Here is a 16,819-nt window from a genome sequence, read left to right as displayed (position 1 = left end):
CAGAAAGTTGGATGCATTTGGGACTCCTCAGACTTGCTGCACATGTGAGATAGTCCAACATATTGCAGCTGTAGCTGCTCATTCCTTTTCAACACCAAAATGTCATGCTCCATAGGACCTCCTGTTAGGAATACTGCAATGTTAATAGAAATGCAGTAGGTCTGAGAATGGGATACACAAGTATTTCTGGAACTACAAACACAAGGCCTTACTGGACCTCTCAGATCCCAACTACTGCTGAATATAGGCCAGTGACGTCTTTTTCCAAAGCTTTCCTGAAGACTGAGAGCGAGCAGGCTTTGATCTCAATGAGAATGGGCTATGGAACCCCAGAAATAAATGGTTTCTGGTCATGAGAAAATATAAGCAAGTAGAAATGTTATAGTGACTACAGTGGGGCACAGGGAAGAAAGAAGATAACTGTCATAGACAAAGAAGCCTATACTGAAGTTTAGGTTGATAGACATGGATATATTTTGATGTCAGAAAAGGAACAACTTTCAGATATCACTATGTGAATTCCAGATGTGACAGTGAACTCTTTTTTCTTTTCAAAGCCCGGAGGAAAGCCTGCTTCCAATGTTCAGTCTTACCTGAGAAATCACTTACCTGAAACCATATAAGAACTCTTTACCTTGTGGAGTATTAAAACATTTGTCTCACTGGTGCTACAGACAGGTTTTGAGATGTATGTACATGTATCAGTGAAGGAGCACACAACTCTACAAAAGAAAAATACAAGAACAGGGCTATAGCGTGTAAGATATTTCTTAAATCAATTTAACACTTTAAATTAATTGTGTTTTAAAGATTTACATGTTGATTTTGGAAGTATAAAATAACATCTTTGAGAGATTAAAACAAATATATATATCCTTCAGAATCACAGTTATTTCTGTAAATGGGATAAATGTGTGTGTGAGTTGTTTGTAAATTCACTAAATAAATATCTAGGCACAGAAACTAAATTAGGATGTTTTCATATATGACTTTTAAAAAATTGATTATAAGCTATAATTTTAAGACTTCAAATTTAATATATTATTAAGAGAAATGAGCTGGAGGGACAACTTCTGCCAGTGCTGTGGTTTCACACACACAATAAATTGGCATAGTGATTTACACAGAGAACAAAAGAAATAGATTAGAAATTTATTTCAAATTGAAGTTTAAGTTTTGAAGAACACAGAGACATCTGAAAGGTGAAATTCACAGATTTTTCATGCTTGCAGGTTTTTATAGCCTCTGGTAATGCATGTCCTTATTCTGACATCATATGTATGTGAAAAAATGGATGTAATATTTAAAGACGTCTTTTGACAAAGAAAATATTTCCATTTCCAGCGGTGAGATTTAGCTTTAAAGGCTGATGAACAGGTTCCAGATGTGTTTTTCAATCACTGGACTTTCCTATTAAGCACTGACAGAGGGAAGGTTTTATCAAAGTCTTTGTGATATGCTTGTTTACAATGAGTAGACATTAGTAGAGCACATCTAAGTGCATATCGCTAACAGATGACTAAAGAGAGCATATGGCAGGGAAAAGAAATATATATTTGTCCAACCAGTGTGGCTTGTTAACACTCCCACGCTCATAAACTGTGTTTACATGTACTTACAATATTTTGCAAATCCTTTTTCTAATCAGCTAAAAATAAAAGCCAAATAATTTTTTTGCACTGTTGGAGTTTCAGGCAAAGTTGATTTAGACTTTGCTTTTTAACAAGTCAATTAAACAGTGCAGAAGATTTTTACAGTAGTTGTTTTGCTTCAGCATGACATCTTTACAGCAGTGTTATTTTTATTTCACAGTGTTAAAAGTTTTATTTTTGTAGAATGCTTTTTTGTTCTCCCACCTGTCTATCCAAGAGTAATTATTATACAACCAGGTTACACTACAAGCAATAACACAGATCAGAATGACCTGTGCTAAATCCTGGTCTAGATCAGGTTGCAAAGTTTATTTTGACATTAAGATTTCCCTCTGTTTCTATAGGATGAATCATAGAATCATAGTTACAACACCTACTAATAAACAGTTTGTAAGCAAAAAAGTGTCTGAACTGTTAACCCAGTTCCAGCAGAGTGAAAAAGGAGTCTTGATATTGATTAATTTAGGAGGTAGATGAAGAAATGCTGGGGAAATCTGTACAGCTCTTGACATATGAAGGTTCTGATGATTCTATGATCTGATGATTAACCCACCTTTTTATAATGGACAGAATACATTATCACTGTCTTCTCTTGCTGTGACATCTAAATGTGCCAGTCTATTCATATAGCATTATTAGAAAGAAGACAGTTACAGTTTAAAGAGGGATTTGGACTGTTGCATACTTTTCAGAAAGAAGCATTTATAAAGAAAACTGCACAGAAGAACTGCATTTACTTTTGATTTTCAGTATATTCCTAGCAAATTTTTATTAAATATTTATATCTGGAGCCAAGTATTGTCCTTCATAAAACAGTTTATTCTTGCAATTTAGCTTCATTAAAGTCATAATACTGTTTTAGGATATGAGAGACAGTGCTGTGGGATTGAATTATAAAGAGATTAATTTTAGCTACAGGAGATAATTGACCCTATAATTCCTATCACCCCTAATCCCAGTTCAAATGAACCAGTGTTAAAAGTGGCAATACTCACAATATAGAACAAGGTCATGACAGTTAGAATTGTTTTTTACTACCAATTAGATTTCCCACTTGGTGCATTTGACTAATGGTGTCATAGAAAGTGATTTCAGGCATGGAAATACAGTTTCTATATGGGCACACAGGCAGTGGAACTGATGAGCAGTTTGCTGTACATTTTCAAGTGTACAGAATCAAAATGTTGGGGTTTCTTTGAGTGCTGACCCCTAAAATTTGAATTCACATGGGGATTTAGAACATGTTTGGATCCATGGTAAAGCTAGAAACAAGCTAACTAATTTGAATCTGGAAACAAATTCTCTTGAAATTCAACAATGTTAATATATGGTGTTTCTAACATGTTTGGAATTGTCTCTTGGGGCAATACTACATCTGAGGTGTATTCCAGATGAAGGATCAGAAAAAAAAATGAGGTACTGTCTGAATAGAGAGTTGTTCAAAAACAGATCATGTTGATATTTAGCTGCAAATGACATGAAGGTTTAAAAAGTACAAAGAAGAGATAAATATGATGTATCTTAGAAATTCCCTCAAGTGATAGTGCCAACTTCAAACATATTAGCATAAGGAGTCTTATGAAAAAACAACAGAACAATATTTTTGCATAACATGTTCCCTATAAGATAATTTTTCACATTTTTACTAGTTATCCATCAGCATTTTTGCAAGCATTTACAGATTTGAGTTTTGCAGTAAGTTGAAATTGCATGATAAAAAGAGACAGATAATGATAAAAAGCAGATGTATATGGAAGCCTAGCTAGAAGGAGCAAAATATACTATTGCTGCCCCTCCTGTGAAGTTAATCCTGTTTCTTTTATCTATTTCTTCATTAGTTAATGAAGTCTTAAGAAAAATTAAAGTAAGTTTGAAATGGTGTTTTTGCATCCTTGCCTTTAGGAACTTTTTCAAATATTCATAGGATAGTTTGCCCTTGGAAGGTGCATTAAGTCTGAATTTAGGCATAATTACTTCAAACATAGGTGGTCAGAAACCTGCAACTGAAATGGACAAACAGAGCAGCTAATCACTTTCCTCATTCAGATTCACCACACTGGCTAAGATCAAAATGTAAAATAATGGTGAAAGGAGATATTTTGATGGTATAGGTTAAAAAAAAAGGAACAAACTTTAAGGCTTAGATCACAGATCTGCTAGCATGAATTAGATTTGAATTTGGATGCATTTTGTGATTTGCAGTCTTGTAAATGAAAAATTTTCTTCTCTCTCACTTTGTAATAACAATCAATCTCAGATCAGAAGCAAAGAGTTTGTCTGCTATCTTTGTGAGATGAGTATCAGTGCAGTTATAGCTACATCCCATTTCTGTCACCTTCTCCAGTGCCCCTGATATCAACCAACATCTCTGTTGACCTCTGGGTAGTGAGTCTGGGATGACAGTGAAAGTGGCCTTCATCTCCTGGAAGCCTTCTCGTAAAACAACAGGGTGAAAATCTGGGAGACCCTGCAACCGTCACTTCTTATAGCTTTCTTATCCATGAGTACCGGAACTGCAGTTTCCATTTTCATTTCAATATGTTGTAATTATATTCTTTTACTGGACAAAACAACCCCTCTATTTATCCACAGAACTCATGAAAGAGTGTAACTGGAAGTGGTGGATTATTCTTTTTCCAGAGTTTCAATTTACTCCATTCCAGGCAGTGTTCTTGGAATAAGGGTGAAATTCTTAGGGATACAATCAGATCTCCCAGGCATCTTCAGGCATTATCTTGTGAATATGAAAGAAACTACCACCCCTGGAGCTCTCCATACATACATACATACTAGTCAAAGTCATTACACGTCTGCCAGCCCTTTAAAACCTTTGCTGTGGATGCAAGAAGACCATCCTGCAGCTGAGCTCATAGATCACTTACAGGCTGTTGCTCCTCAAATTGCCAACCACAAAGAAGAAATTTAAGGCAGTGAACAGTGTCTCCATAGTGTAGGTGACTAGCAATTCAATTAAATCCATTCTGAAAAAAATTCAAAACTGCTGATATTTCTGTCTCATATTCAATTCCCAAATGTTATGAAATTATTATTTTATTAATTTCCAACTTCCTAGTTTCAGTTTTATCACACTCCCTCTCTTGTTGAGTTTCTACTCTGTTATCTTCTTTCTTTCTGTAAGAATCATACAGCAAAAATCAATACCACAGAAATTCCTAGGTTTTTATTTGATGAATGTGAAGTATTTGCCTGTTATGTTCTTCTTTTTGCCACTAGGAGAGACAGGGTATGTTGACAGCAAATATTAATAAGCTTAACACTAATACTGGTACTACTTAGTATGATTTTAGGTTGTGTCAAGTGATCTTTAGGGAATAGTAAAGAAACTGATGTCAAAATTGCATTCAGAATTCACTGGGTATTTTCTATTATTTTTATTTTGCAGGTGATTCATATAACAGGCCGATTACGTCTGAGAGTATCACTATCACACGGTCGGACAGTACCCAGCCAAATCATGGGACTTGTTGTCGTTGCTCATGCTTTGCCACCTCCTACAATTAATGAAGTCAGGATTGACTGCCACATGTTTGTCACTCGTGTGAATATGGACCTCAATATCATTTACTGTGAAAATAGGTACAGCTTTTAGCTCCTTTTTTTTTATTTTTGCTGTCTGTATTCTTTGTGCCATGGGCTTGGCAAGAAGTTTTGAAATTTGTGACTCCTGCAATGTCATCCTGGTATTGTATGAGAGTGCTGAATTCACTCTCATCATCACCACCTTCATTTTCATTACATTCTAAGAGGATAAAATAAATTAAAAACCATAATTTGCAGGATATCTTGCTGGAATAAGGGAAGATAGACCAGGAAGGATTCCTCTAAGCTTTTCCTGGTTTTTACAATCTTTCCCTGTCCCTCTCAGAGTCAAGACTTGGGACTAGACAGACGTTAGTCTGACCTGTATGCCTGTCCTTATGCTCTCCCATCCTCCCCTCCACAAGTTTTTCTGTCTGAAGTTTTAAAGTTTTCCGTTTTTGAACTAATTTGCAGATTACAGCACATCATGCTCAGTGTTTAATGGAACAGAAGCACAGATGGCCTAGATAGTAGGCTAGAGAGGTGGGATCTGTTGCAGTTAGAGGTGGGAAAACTGTAGAATAAAATTGGTTAAGGGCATACTGGGAAAGACAGCAGTGAAATGGAAACAGGTGATGAAGAGTTGGTTGAGGGGGGGCCACGTTCGATGTGAAAGCGACAAGTGATCTCAGAAGGTGAAAGATAGTATTTAAATTCAGCTGTCTGCTCACTGGGGACTGGATGTTTGTAGTATCAGGAGCTCCCCATGGTGGTCTGTCAGAGCAGGACCTGGCAGCCAGGGCCCATCCCACCATCCTAAAAGCTGAGGGGGGGCACAGGGACAGCCCCAGCCCCAGGCATTGGACACCTCCCTGGGGACAGGCAGTGGCATGGGCTGGGATCTGGTCAGTAGAACACATGAATGGGCAGGGCTATGAGCAGCTGGAGACTGGTAGGGGCTGACAGCCCTGGGGGCTGACATGGGGGTCTGGGCTGGGGTGGGGAGAAGCCCCAGAGGGCTGACATGGAGTTCTGGGTGTGTGAAGGGCAGGGGAGGGAGGCTGGTCAAGACCATTAAGGCCTCGTGGCCCTGAAAAATAAAAATAAAATCCAGGGAATGGGTATTTAGAGCAGAAGTGAAGATACATAAGAGGGAAGAGATAAGTAATAAAGTTTGGGTCCATTGATGGAAATCTGAGGTAGCGCAGAAAAGCCGGAAAGGAAGTAGGAAGGTAATGTAGCCAAAAGAAATTTTGTCAAGGGGACTTATCAGTGGAACAAACAGGATTATTACAGCAACCATGGCATATTATAAATTGAGTGGAAGCTTTCTGATATGAGCAATCATAATTGCTCAATCATAATGGAATACCTATGATCAGGACAGCACATCAATATAAACTTTTATAAAAAAGGATAAACCCAAATGTTTTGTTGAATCAGAGTCTTAAACAATTTAAAATAATCTTCCATTTCAGTTATGAGGTTGTCACATTGCTGAACTGCTACAATATTACTTGACTGTTAGAGAGAACACTTCATCTAAACTTCCAAAGCATTATCTAAAAGTGAATATATTATTCTCATTTTTAAGCTTGGAAAAACTGCTCCATGGAAAGTGGATTGCACAAGGTTACAGAGAAAGTGGATAACAGCATTAAAGTTTGGGCTTTTTGCCTGTGAGTCTATCCAGTGAGAATCCAGCTTCTGTATAATCTGGCAGCTGGCTCTAGGAATTAGGAGTAGGATCTAGAGGAAAACTTTTGCCTTAGTCTTTGATTTCACTGTAACCTACCTAGGTAGTAATGGAAAGCTACTACCACTTCAGAGTTTTTTGAAGGCCTCTGTGAAATGAGTTGCTGGTATCTATCTAGTTCCTCACGAACATATTTCCTTTTAACAAAATCGCCTGCACTTAGTGTTACCTTCATTGTCAACCTCCATAAAAAAAGCCAGGAATCAGATGGATGTGAAAAATGCACTATCCTATCAGGTCAAGAATGATATGAATTTTTAGGCCAAGTTAGAAAGATTTATGCTTTTTCTGCTGTCCGTTTGGCATTTTTATCAGCCCTAAATTGTTGGAGTTTTTTTAATTAAACATTTTTCTCAAACCTTCCCTTTACATTCATGTAGCAATAAACTTTCAAGTGCCTGAGAAAGGCATCACTGAAAACTGTTAAATGCCTCAGATTAGGTACACTGATTGGTAATCACATAGAAAAGGCTGATATCATGTGGTAAACTGTGGTAAACCAGCAATAAAGTGTTGAGCTTATTAATGTTTTTCATTTGTTAAAGGCAACATTATAAAACAACTTTGCCTTGTTTGTGATAGATTTTATCTCATATGCTAATGTAGAATGCATATGATGGTACTTGAATTTATGTTGCAATAGTTTCGCTTTAGGTCCCTGATGTCACTGTTGAAATAGTTCATAAAAATATTTTCAAATAGCAGAAACACTTTCGCCAGTGCTGGGAGGTGAATGTGAGCTCATAGACGCAGTGGGATTTCCAGTGATGAAAAATAGAATAAGACTGACAGGACTTGGATTTCATAGCAGGTGCAAAGCAGAATATGACTCTAAAAACTGGGAGAATGGAAAAAAAACAGAAGATGGGAAGGAATTAACTGAACAGCTGATTGAAGCTGTCAGATTAATTATCTGGGCGTTTGCCAAGGCCATTCTCTGAGTCAGGGAAGTTGGGATCTCTCTTCTGGGACTATAGAAAAGGAGATAAGTATCCCATCATGAATATATGGGCTCGACTCCTGGCCCTTGCAGGCAGCCAGGAGATTCTTTGTGGTGCCACAGTAAAGCAAGCACAACATTGATGAAAACAGAGAAAAATGGATTCATGCTGGGCAAGCTGTAAGCACTATTTATGGAGCAATGGGGAGTTACTGGCAGCTGCAGGGAGTATGGAGCAGAAGCCATGCCACTTAACTGAAATGAATGCTCACAGTGGACCATTGGATCAGCAGGGGTGAGATCAATAGTACTCCTAGTTTTCCAAGTGGTTGACTGCTTGCAACAGCAGTGAGCAGGAGCGACATTAGTCAGGTCTTTGGGTGCATCTTGTTACTTTTCTCTGAATGAAGAGATCTACTTTAGAATCCTGGACTCAGTGCACAAACTGGTCAAGTTAGCTTCCCTTTGAGATAAGATCTATTAGGTAGTACACTGGCTATTTCTAACAATTAATATATTGCTTCGAGAGTGTAAAATATAGATGCAAAATTTTGTTGCCTAAAATGCGGCATATTAATCTATGTCTCTTTTAGGATTCATGTCATCTAAGCTTTACCATCTAGTCTGAAATAGTCAATGGAGTGCAAAAAGCACCTGCAGAGGACAAATCATGTCACATGGTGATAAACAATTAAAAGCAAAATAAAGACGCTACTGTGTTTTCAGAGTCAACTGCTAAGGATTGGAGACGTGGAGATAGTTGATAGTCCAGTTTAATGTGGACTGCTATAGCCATATCTGCTACTATATGCTCAAAAGAAAAAATAATCACATGGAAGAGGTTTAGCTTGTTAGCCATATAGTGGTTGTAAGTAGTTCCTTCAGACTTGCAGAAACAGTCTACAGGTCTACAAATGAGTGCACAGTCTGTTTCTCATTCAGCAAAGCGCTGTACCGTATACCTACCTTTAAATTTCAATCATGTTATCAGTCCTGTTAGTCAGTAGAACCACTGATCTGCTCAAACATAAGCCTATGCTTATGTTTTACGGGATGAGGTCCATGTATTCAGTAAAACCAGGTTCTTACTCATCAACCTATTACTTTATTTTGTCACAGGACTTGGGTGCCACAAGATCTATCTCCTAACAAGTGCTCCAAGATATACCATATTTATTTTACTTTATCCATGTAAATTATTTCTTTTCCATCTTTAGTACCTGTCATATAAGCATGTGTTCTATTTGATGTAATTTCTTTTGCTTCTGTTTTTGATGTCATTGCTTACCATTGAACATCACTTATATGTGGATATTCTCTCTCTTTCTTCTTCCACATTTTTCATTTAAAAAAAAATCCTATGTCCTTCATATGTCTGTCTGAAACATCTTTTCCTTAAAATTATAGAATCACAGACCAATTTAGGTTGGAAAAGACCTTTAAGATCCTCAAGTCGAACTATAAATCAAGCCCTGCCAGGTTCACCACTGAACCATGTCCCTAAGTGCCACATATACACATTTTTTAAATACCTCCAGGGCCGGTGACTCAACCACTTCCCTGGGAAGCCCGTTCATTCCAATGCTTGATAACTCTACTGGTGGAAATACTTTTCCTAGTATACAATCTAAACCTCCCCTGGTGTAACCTTAAACTTAAGGGGTTGTGAATCTGCTTCCACAGTTGCCTTGCAATGTTTGCTAATTTTTATCTGTGAAGACTTTACACAAACAGGCTACTGCAGAGAAATAAAATCCAGCTGAGTCAAATTTACCAGAGAGGAAGCAGAATGATCGTCTTTCGTATTAGTCCTGTGAGCTGTAGCACTCACAGCCTGGGAACACCACAGGGCAGTGGCCTGCCTGGAGATTGCCTCTTTCTACTAGGCTGGCAGGGTGAGATTTCCTTTCCCTGATCTTATCATAGAATATGCTGAGTTGGAAGGGACCCATCAGGATCATCGAGTCCACCTCCTGGCCCTATGCAGGTGGTGGAAGAATCACACCATGTGCCTGAGAGCACAAACAGTTCTTGAACTCTGACAGGCTTGGTGCAGTGATCACTTCCCTGGAGAACCTGTTCCACTATCTTAAAGCAGAGCCACCTCCAACTAGAAAACACTCAGTTCTTGGGCCAGAGAAGAGACAGCAAAGTGTGCCAGTGAGGTGAGTGTAGACATGAGAGGAAAGACCAGAGTTCTAGTTCCTGCACCATGGACTGTTTATACATTTAGTTCAGTATAAAAAGATAATATAGAGGGGACAGGAATGTTTAAATCTCAGGCTCCCTTCCTTCTGCTGGGGTTTCTTATCACTGGGCAGAGACCCCAGGTCCTTTTTCTTCCCAGCAAATATTTCACTGTGCAACCAAAGTGGAGGAACTCATCAGGAGAGATAGGGAATCCCACTGCCACAGTTTCAGTTTTGTCTTTATCCTTGTGAATTGTGTCCTCCACGAGAAGGTAGAAGAGGTGCTTTTCAACTGTAGTTTGTGATAAACGTTAGACAGATATCCCCATATGGCTATCCCATATTTGGTTAAGTGCTGTAACTACTAGGCAGTTGTTTGAAGGTGCACATCCTTCAACACCCTCTGTCATGAAAGTGAGAGAAGGCTGTTGTGTTTTGTGCTAAACTTGATTTGAAAAATTTACAAGCAAATTTGATTTCACCTGCATGACCTGTGAAGTTTTTCGTGTTTGTTGTTTGGGGTTATTTTCAACTGGGTTCAAATCACCAGTGCTGCTGTGGTATTGTCCTTCGCTCTTTACAGTCTATGCATTCACCCTGCTTCAGACAAACACAGCTCTGCTAATCAGTGCATCAGTGGCTGTGTTCACCCCTTCTGCCTGCTGCAAGCCCCTCAGACCCACACAGTTCGGCTTCTGCTTTAGGCGTCCCCCAGGATCACACTCCAGTAGCTATCTTGTTATATCAAAATGTTTAGTGGTCTTTACAGCTCCTGTAAATGAATGACAATTATGTCTCAAAATTGAAAAGTGGGCTCGACCCCAATCATTGCAGATTATTTCAAACCCTAAAAAAATTATTCTATGTCTAAAAAACAGACATACTTTTAAATGATTGTGTGAGCAAAAGATTTTCCTGTTTTCTTTATAATCTCTGTATTACATTTAAGGACATTGACACCTTGACAGTCCATGATACAAGTTTACACACCCACACTGACACAAGCACACAGACACGCACACAAAGGTCTGCAGAATAGATTTTGAAGTTTCTATGTGCAATAAACAACAAAGTCCCAGTTGAAAGGGCCCAGAGTGAAAGCTAAGCTCCCAAATGAATTAGACTAAAAAAGATAACACCCTGAGGCATCTGTGTGTCTCAGCATTTAAATTATATCCCTTGAAAAATCAGTCTGGACTTGGTGCCAAGAAATGGTTGAAGAGCTTTTTCATGAATATACCCAATAGAAGACCAATCTGTTGAAATGAAATGTGTCTCTAATCATTTGGTATAAACATAACATGTTTCTACTTTATTATGTAACCTTGAATCATCTTAGTCTTTTAATGAGGATTTTGGATTGCTGCTAATGCTTTATAATTTCATGGAATTATATTTTCTTGGTGTTATGCTACTGGGACAATATGTACTAGAATTTAATTTTCCACTTATTTAAATGGATAAAATAATTTCCAGGTTTCTTTAAAAAAAAACTTTCTTTTTTTTTCCTTTTAAGGCTGTGTCTCGTTTGTAGAGATATTCCATTCAAATGACTTTAGTAGTGAAAAAACTTTTTAGCAGATTTCACTTTCTGAGTCATTTGACAGTTCTTTTGGTTTTTTCCTTCTTGAATTATAGACCGTATATTCTTTTTCCTTTTTAGGATTAGTGATTACATGGATCTGACCCCTGTAGATATTGTAGGAAAGAGATGTTACCATTTCATTCATGCTGAAGATGTGGAAGGCATCAGACATAGTCACTTAGACTGTAAGTACTTCCATTTTTGTCAAAATAATCTGGTACAACACTTGATTGTTCCTGAACTATTATTTATATTCCACAACTGGTGTCTTCATCTTGCACCTGCTTTTTTGTCATAGGTTTTCACAGAGGATGGCTCAAATATAACTTTTTGTATTATTTACTTTCAAGTCTTTCTATAGACATATATGATCATTCATGTATGTGGAAATAAAGCATTATATTTGTATTACCAGAGTTTCTATCAGCTGTTAATTTACACATGCTGTACATGATTTTAATCCTTCAGAGAGGATTGCTTAGGTGAGAAACTCTCTCCCTGGCACAGAAAATGAACTCCTCCTCTGAAGTTTTTTTTCTGAGTCATAACATGGGGGACAAAAACTGCAGCAAAATTGGGATTTCACCATGTTTTTCAATACAGAAACAAGCTACAGCTCTACTAGTGCTTTAACCACCCTATGTGTTAACATCTAAATGGCCCTCATCCTTATAGCGTCTAAGTCCCTGATACAAGTAGTATCTGATTAGGATAAGAATAACAGAAGTACAAAAATGTTATGAGACAAACTTTACCAGAGAACATACGCAATGTCTCTGTATGGGGGAAGAGAGGTTCAGTTCGATTCCTTCTAATTAAGCTCTTTGTATTCTTCTTATTAAAAGCCATAGGGCCTAATTCTTTTCTTGTTGAGATCTGTTGACTTCAGTGATAGGGCTCCTGATTTACCCTGGTGCGAAAAAAGACTTATGCCCATAATCTCTAATTTATCTGCGCCTGCAGTGAAGCCAGATAATTCTTTGGAAGTTTCAGTGACTGACTGTGTTTATGATTGACTTTGGTGTTTTTCTTAATGTAGAAGACTATCTGCAAACTGCTTCTTAAATTCAGAGCCACAGATTTGAACAACTCTGCTCCCCCTGCACCATGTCCCACTAGCATTTCCTAATAAAAGTGCAGCAGCCCAAGTGCAGGCACTTTTAATTAGATTTTACAAAACCATATGACTCCAATAGAAGGCAGTATAAAGTGTTCAGTCTCAAATTACCTTGCTTGATCTGCAAAGGAAGATAGGAGGGTAACTGCAACCAGAAAGCAGGAGAACAAGGACAGCTTCTGTGATAACATATGGCAGCTAACAGCAGTATCAAGCTCTGTAAAGCTTTCAAATAGTCCCTGAAGTTTCTAGAAGGTAAAGTTCAATCAGCATAAGAAGGTCAGATTAGATATATTTCTGCAGGAAAAAAATAAAATCAACTATCCAAAAGGATAAACAAAGTAATTTGGCATCATTTACATTTGGAGCATTTAATATTGCTGAGAAATGAAGGAACAAATTCAAAAACTTACTTGGTGCTCTTGAAGCTGGAAGTCAAAAATGACAAGTTGCACTTCCACTGCACTATCTGACCAAGGAAATAAAAGATATTTATGACTCAGACTTAACATATCACCTGGCATAGATGAGCATCCCATTTGAAAAAGACCTTAATCTTCTGAATGACCACTTCTCTCTGAAATAGAATATGCTTTATGAAACATTCATCTTCAGAAAAATTGGAGATCTATGTAGACAGTATGAGTGCAGTGTGGCCCAGTGTATAAGCACTGGACTAAGAATCAAGAGGCCCTGGAGACAGGAATGACTTCTAAAAAATCACTTCACCTTACTGTGTTCATGCTCTCTGTGTCCAGTTTAGCTGATTGAATTGCAAGCTTTGTAAACACAAGGACTTTCTCCCACTGAACATCCAGTACAGTGAAGTTCCAAACTTGGCTGTATGGCTATAGCATAATTATTCTTCATTGGCTAATCTTTTTTTTGAATAGACAAGGCTAGTTACATCCTTTATGTGTAGTTGTTCTCTTGGTTTATAGGAACAAGATGTTCATACAATCATCTAGGTTGGAAGGAACTCTGGGGTAATATCTAGTCCCACCTCATGCTCAAAAGTGGATCAACACTGATTCAAAGCAAATTTTTATCACTTTCTCATTGATGTTGAAAAACCCTAAGGTCAGACTTTCCACAACTTCTCTGAGTTTCCTGTTGCAATATCTTAATAGGGGTTACCTTCACAGCGGGTTTTTTTCATTCTATCCAGCTGGAACTTCCCTGTATTGATTGTGCAGCTCATGGCTCCATCTTTGCAGTAGCCTTCTTGCAGGTATGCTGCTGGGTTCCGTTGAAGTCACCTCTTCTTCAGGCTGAACAAGCCTGGTTCCACAGCCATTCCTCACAGGGCAAGTACACCAGCCCCTGGGTATCTTGGCAGACCTCTACTGAACTTTCTGAGGTTTATCACTATATTTCCTATGGTAGGAGTCTAAAATTAGATTCCAGATGCAATCTAAAGAGTAAAGGGGGATAATGACTTTCTGTGTTCTTCTGGCTATACACTTTTTAGTACAGCCCTGCTCATTCGTGCTTTTAGCATACTGTCCACCAGGACACCCTTGTCCCTTTCCACAAAGCAACAACCCAGTCAGTCAGTTCTGAGCCTGTGACATTGCAAGGAGTCAGTCCAGGACTTTGCATTTGTCTTTTCATGTTGAAACTCATGCTCGGTATGAAAGATATTCAAGTTTAAATTAGTCTTGGGAATAACTGAGGAAGTACACCTGCCCACTATAACCCTGCAAAAGCTGAAGTTGTTCATATCTTTCCCCAGAGAGGTGTTCAATTTTCTAGCATTTAAAAGACAGTGTCTAAAAACTAAGAGAAAAAAATCCTAAAACCCCAAAACGCTTCATATCAACTTGTCGATCCTAAAAAATCAAGTTCAAACCAAACTAGAAAGAGAAAATTCTCCTGGTCTAGTAAAAATTAAAATCAGAGCTAAAATTCGCAAACTGGCTGTACAAGGTAAAACTCAGCAGAACCACAGTTCCTTGAAACAGACAGCACGAGATATTTGCAGTACAATACAGGAAATAATTGCTTGAGATCACAATGAAAAAAAAACAAACGAACCAAAAAAAAAAGCAATATTATTCAATATTTTAAAGAGGAGCTGGAAACTAAAGTAATGGTTAGGAAGCACTACTGGAAAACAGAAGCAGGACTTGGGAGAGCAGCAGACTGTAAAGGGTGTGTTTGATGGAGGACTGCAGAATGCAACTAAACATCTTGGTTCATTTTTACCAGGGATAAAATAATTTTTAATTATTAAAACAAGAAGAAATCCAAATTGCAATGGTAGATTTAAAGGTAAAAATAAACACAAATAAAACTGCTACTCTGCCTATTCACTGACAACATATCACAAAAAAATAAGGAAAAAGTAAGACCACTACATCCTGCTGTCTCATCCAGTATATTCAAAGACATCAAAGAGGAAAACAAGTAAAGAAGAAAATGTTGCACAAAATTGCAGAGAAAAAAATCAAGAAGGCTGTTGATGGCTTCGGATCATAGCAGCCCATTAGAAACTTTGAAAAACAGGCCTTGTTAAATCTATCTGAGATAAAAGAAGACAAAAGCAGTTTCAGGAATGCGACCATAACAAGTATAATGGTGAAGAAGGTCTGCAAGACTATAGCAGTCTTTTGTAAGGGAACTACTGCCCTAATGAAAGAGCAGATATGGTCAGTGGAAAAGCTTTCATTAGCTTCAACGTACATGGGGATTATGCCCTAAAAAAGCAATTTTTTATGGACTAAAATTCTGACCTGGGTGAAAAATTCCATTATGTTCAGTGAGGTCAAGATTTATGTTAGTTATATGCTCTTGTGAATTAATAAAACAACATTCATACTCTAACTGTATGTATGCCTGCATTTATACCAACATATGTGGCATGATACCACAAGCTATTGAAACATCAGTTTTTTCCAAATAGAGATAAAAAGTTTATGGCTGTTTTTTCTATCTTGTTTCATTTAAACTTTGAATGATCATGCTTTTTCACAAATCTCTCCACCAATTTTTTGGTGTTACAATTCTACCTTATCAATCTGTTTCTCATTTTATAATGCTTCGTGGTTTCAGAAGTTTAGGAAACTTCTCGTTTGTTCATCTTCACTGTCAAATAAATTGCTGGTAGAATCATGACAGATATCACTTACCATAAATCAAGTCTCTCTCACAGAGATTATAGTTAAAATGTTCTCTCTTTTAAGAGCCAGTACACCAACCAGCACCATGGACCACCCATTGGCTCAACTAACACACAGAAACTGGCTAAGATGCAACAACTTGTGTTTGAATCCAAACCCTCAAAAATTACAGGTCTGGCTGTACCCTGGCTCAGATGCAGTCTCTAACCCTCACTCTGTGTAACAGAGGTCTTTATTAGGATATATGGTGTGAAAGAGTTAAAATTGAATGTTTTATGTTTCATGCATTAATGTTATGCATCTAGAATTAACATCCTAGAAGGACTCCTCATGCTCTTTGTTCTACTTTATCACTTGTAACAATGGGGAAAGTTGTAGGATCCTCTCTATTTACTTACCTCTGCATAGAAGCATTGCAGGACTAAATTGTGTCAAGCATAGGGCAGTTCATACACTTTCACCAAGCCATGAGTCCCTGCATGAGTAGAACTGCCCTTGCTCCAATGACTTCAATATCCCTGACAAATATCAATGACAAATATCTCTGATCTTAAAGCTAGCAGGCTACATTTGATGTCAAATAAATATCAGAAATCAAGCAGACTAATAAAATTATTGTTGTATCAGGTCTTAGCACTGTCTGTAGAACTCAGCAAGGTCAATTGATGCTGCTCTCTGGAGTACAATAGTGTGTATATGTGCTTCCCTTTTGTTGACACTGTTAGCATTCAGGGGTCTGTAACAGGCCTTTTTAAGGAGTACATTTCATGTTAAAATGAGTGGATGTCATATGCCATTGGAGTATACATCTTCCATTTAATTGGAAAAATGTAATGGTCTTCATTGAACACCAAGTACTTGATGTTACTGTTCAATTAAGGTCATTAAGAAAGCAGCAAGAAAGGATAGAAGTCAAGA

At 37.7% G+C, this 16,819-nt stretch overlaps 1 protein-coding gene across 6 annotated transcripts in view; it reads left to right on the top strand.

Moving 5' to 3' along the window:
- NPAS3 (neuronal PAS domain protein 3) overlaps positions 1–16,819 on the top strand; it is a 608,446-nt gene that overhangs the window by 570,270 nt on the left and 21,357 nt on the right. For all 6 annotated transcript variants that reach the window (XM_051806249.1, XM_051806250.1, XM_051806252.1 and 3 more), the window contains 2 exons: positions 5,056–5,249; positions 11,741–11,847. In XM_051806249.1, coding sequence (XP_051662209.1) covers positions 5,056–5,249; positions 11,741–11,847 — 301 coding nt within the window. The remainder of the gene's footprint in view (positions 1–5,055; positions 5,250–11,740; positions 11,848–16,819) is intronic.

The sequence above is a fragment of the Manacus candei genome, unplaced genomic scaffold (genome assembly GCF_025592945.1).
Source record: "Manacus candei isolate 608988 ecotype Guabito, Panama unplaced genomic scaffold, ASM2559294v1 h1tg000067l, whole genome shotgun sequence".
In the NCBI taxonomy this organism is placed as follows: Eukaryota; Metazoa; Chordata; class Aves; order Passeriformes; family Pipridae; genus Manacus; species Manacus candei.
This window is presented reverse-complemented; position numbering and strand designations above follow the sequence as displayed.